This window comes from Acanthamoeba castellanii (genome assembly GCF_000313135.1).
Source record: "Acanthamoeba castellanii str. Neff unplaced genomic scaffold scf7180000084753, whole genome shotgun sequence".
Taxonomy (NCBI): Eukaryota; Discosea; order Longamoebia; family Acanthamoebidae; genus Acanthamoeba; species Acanthamoeba castellanii.
The window spans coordinates 25929-28681 of NW_004457538.1; the positions used below are offsets into that span (position 1 = coordinate 25929).

Below are 2753 nucleotides of genomic sequence, written 5' to 3' on the forward strand. Positions count from 1 at the left end.
ACTCTCAGGCGCGTATCCTGCGTCTGGAAGCCGAGCTGGACAAGGCCCGCGGTGATCTCCACGGCATGCGCAAGCAACGCTACGAGGGCGGTGCGGGAGGCCGACCCTCCTCCTAGGCCTACTCCATTCTCGCGTCAACTTTGCTTTGCGCCATGGCGCGCGTGGAACTTGATCTGTACAGACATGCAGCACCACACCAAACACAGACCCGGTTGTACAGGGAACTCCTCTTTTTTTGTTCTTCTCTCCTTTCCTTCGTTTGCACCATCGAAGTTCAGCGGGTTCCGCGGCGGCGGGTGCGAGGCGCGAGTTCAGAAAGGACAGCAAGCCAAATGAAGTGTTTCTGGTTCGGAAAAACGAAAAAAAAACAGAAACAGCGGAAAGACCATGTTTTAGTGTAACACCAGAAATGGTGATGCAGTCCCTTTTTAGGGCTACCGGTGCAACACGCAACACAACAACTCTTGTAACCCGAATTGCCTAATAACTAAATTCCTTTTTCAGTTGTTTTACCTTTGATCGAAGGTACTAAAAAAGGCTACTTACAGGAGTCTTCTGTGCAGACAAGGAACAGTTAGTTGAAGAGAGTGCACGTTTCTTTTTTGGGCACACTACTCCTTCATGATGCTGTCCTGGATCTTCAGTGCCAGTAGTCTCGCCTTTTCCGCTCGCAGTTCCTCCAACTGTTCCAACAAACGCATTAGGGGCGCGGTGGCATTGCGAATCACAAGGGAAAATAAAATAATATTTAGAATATAATTAAATTAAATAAATGGAAAAAGAATAAAAAGAAAGAAAGAGACGGGCGTACGCGTCGCTTATTTTGCTCCTGGCGATCGCGGAGGAGTCGCAGGAGAGGCTGCGATCCGTACTCGAGCAGCCGCGCCACCGATTTTTGGTGGACCGCTCCACTGTACACCTCCATGAGCGGATGCACCCGACCTCTGTTTGTCGCCGATCGTCAGCATTGCTACACACGACACACGACACACGACACACGACACACGACACACACAGCAGAGGGACAGGTTACCCGGGTGCTGGGGCGATGGCTTCGTTATAGGAGGCGCGGTCCTCTTGGCCGATGATCTGCTGGAGTTCGACGAGCTTGACGAGCGTGTTGGGCGCGTTGGCGTCCGGCGGGACCACGGTCAGCGGGATGTTGACCTGCTCGTACCCGGCGCCTTGCGTCTGGCCGCCTGCCTGGCCGAGGTCGAGCGACTGGAACGCTATCACTTGAATTCGGCCGTTCTATTCCCCCAAGCTCCCAGTTAAAACGCGCCGCACACGCACACGCACCACCCACTCACACACTCGCTCACAACCACACCCACTCCACACACACACACACACACACACCACACAACAACACACAAGGAGAGAGGGGTACCATTTCGGCATCTGTGTTGAAGCAGGAGAAGATGAGTCCGATGAAGCCGCTGTCCATCATCTGGTACATGGCCTGCGTTCGCACGTCTGCATGTTTTTTTAAACCAAAAACCAAACAGTTTGCGTTTCGTTTTCCAACAATTTCCACCAAACCATTTCAATTTCCATCAAAAAACGTTCAAGAGGTGGTACGTACCAACGTGAGACGGGTGCACGGTGATGTGCGGGTGGGAGTGGTACCAGCCCACCACACGGATCTGCTTGCCCAGTTGCACCGAGAGACGCTGTGAAGGCACCACAACGCACACCGGTCAGTGACACGACGAGGATGAACGAAAAGGAAGTCGTTGAATCACGCGAGATAACGCAACGTTGCCGCAAACACGCACATGCACGCGAGATGCAGTGTACCTCGGCCTCGGCGGCGGCGGCCGTGAGCTGTGCCGGCTCGATTTCTACACGGTCCTTTCGCTTGTCCGATCTTTTGTAGATAAATAAAAATAAAAATAAAAATAAAAATAAAAATAAATTACATAAGTATAATGAAAGCAGAAATAAGGCCGGTGAGCGCACCTGGTGAGCACCGACACGTGCGAAACAAAGGCGATGGCACCTCGTGCTGATTTCTTTGCGGATGAAGGAGGAGGGGATGAGCAAACGTGTGAAAGGCTCCAAAAATATGAAATGGTGAAAGAAAAGGGTCTTACTTTGATGTCGCCGAGAAGAAGCCCCATGACCTCCTCCTTCTCGGTGGTGAGGGCATGGGACATGCACACGAGGAACGCTTCCGTGCTCACGAACACCCCCCGCAAGCCGCTCATCGTCAATCGAGTTTTTTATTTTACTACCACTGGTTTTCTTTCATGATTTCTTTACAGTGCGTCCGCAGAAAACTTCAACGCACGTGCAGATCGGAATCCAAACAATGCATGGCCATGGATTCGTCGATTCCTCGGGCCGAGGCCACGTGGCATGCTGGAGCGACCTATCAACTTCTGGGGGAATCCCGGTAGCACACCTCCTTCCCTTTTTCCGCGACGTCGACAAAAATATAAAATACCAAAACAAATAAAAGGGTGTCTGTTGTGCAAACAATAACATAGATAAACAAATAAATAGCTGCGTAGTTATGTGCACGCGAAAAGGCCGAGGAAGTGGTTGGACAGGTATTTTTTCTGTATATTGATTGATTTGTTATGTGTGCAGGATTCACCGGAGTGCCTTGTAGGGCTGCTGGGGGCTGTTCTCGACGGCCGAGCACTTCATGCCGTCGAGGTCCATCTCCGTGGGCGGGGTGCCAATGAGTCGGGTGGCCCAGTCCTCGAAGTAGAACGACTTGCTGCAGCTCTCCTCCGCCATCGATG

General features: G+C 51.8%; 3 protein-coding genes across 3 annotated transcripts in view; 1 reads left to right on the forward strand and 2 right to left on the reverse strand.

Moving 5' to 3' along the window:
• Window positions 1-116, forward strand: part of ACA1_197490 (uncharacterized protein) — a gene marked incomplete at both ends in the record, with an annotated part of 3559 nt that extends 3443 nt beyond the window's left edge. The window contains one exon of the mRNA XM_004341633.1: window positions 31-116. Within this exon, the coding sequence (XP_004341681.1) occupies window positions 31-116 (86 nt within the window). The remainder of the gene's footprint in view (window positions 1-30) is intronic.
• Window positions 117-611: 495 nt separating this feature from the next.
• Window positions 612-2159, reverse strand: ACA1_197600 (BRCA1/BRCA2containing complex subunit 3, putative; the record flags this gene model as incomplete). Its single annotated transcript, XM_004341634.1, has 8 exons — window positions 612-683; window positions 812-944; window positions 1034-1251; window positions 1391-1476; window positions 1586-1673; window positions 1801-1870; window positions 1963-2015; window positions 2097-2159. The coding sequence occupies 8 exons, from the start codon at window positions 2157-2159 to the stop codon at window positions 612-614; spliced, it is 783 nt and encodes a 260-aa protein (XP_004341682.1).
• Window positions 2160-2598: 439 nt separating this feature from the next.
• Window positions 2599-2753, reverse strand: part of ACA1_197610 (uncharacterized protein) — a gene marked incomplete at both ends in the record, with an annotated part of 3989 nt that continues 3834 nt past the window's right edge. The window contains one exon of the mRNA XM_004341635.1: window positions 2599-2724. Within this exon, the coding sequence (XP_004341683.1) occupies window positions 2599-2724 (126 nt within the window). The remainder of the gene's footprint in view (window positions 2725-2753) is intronic.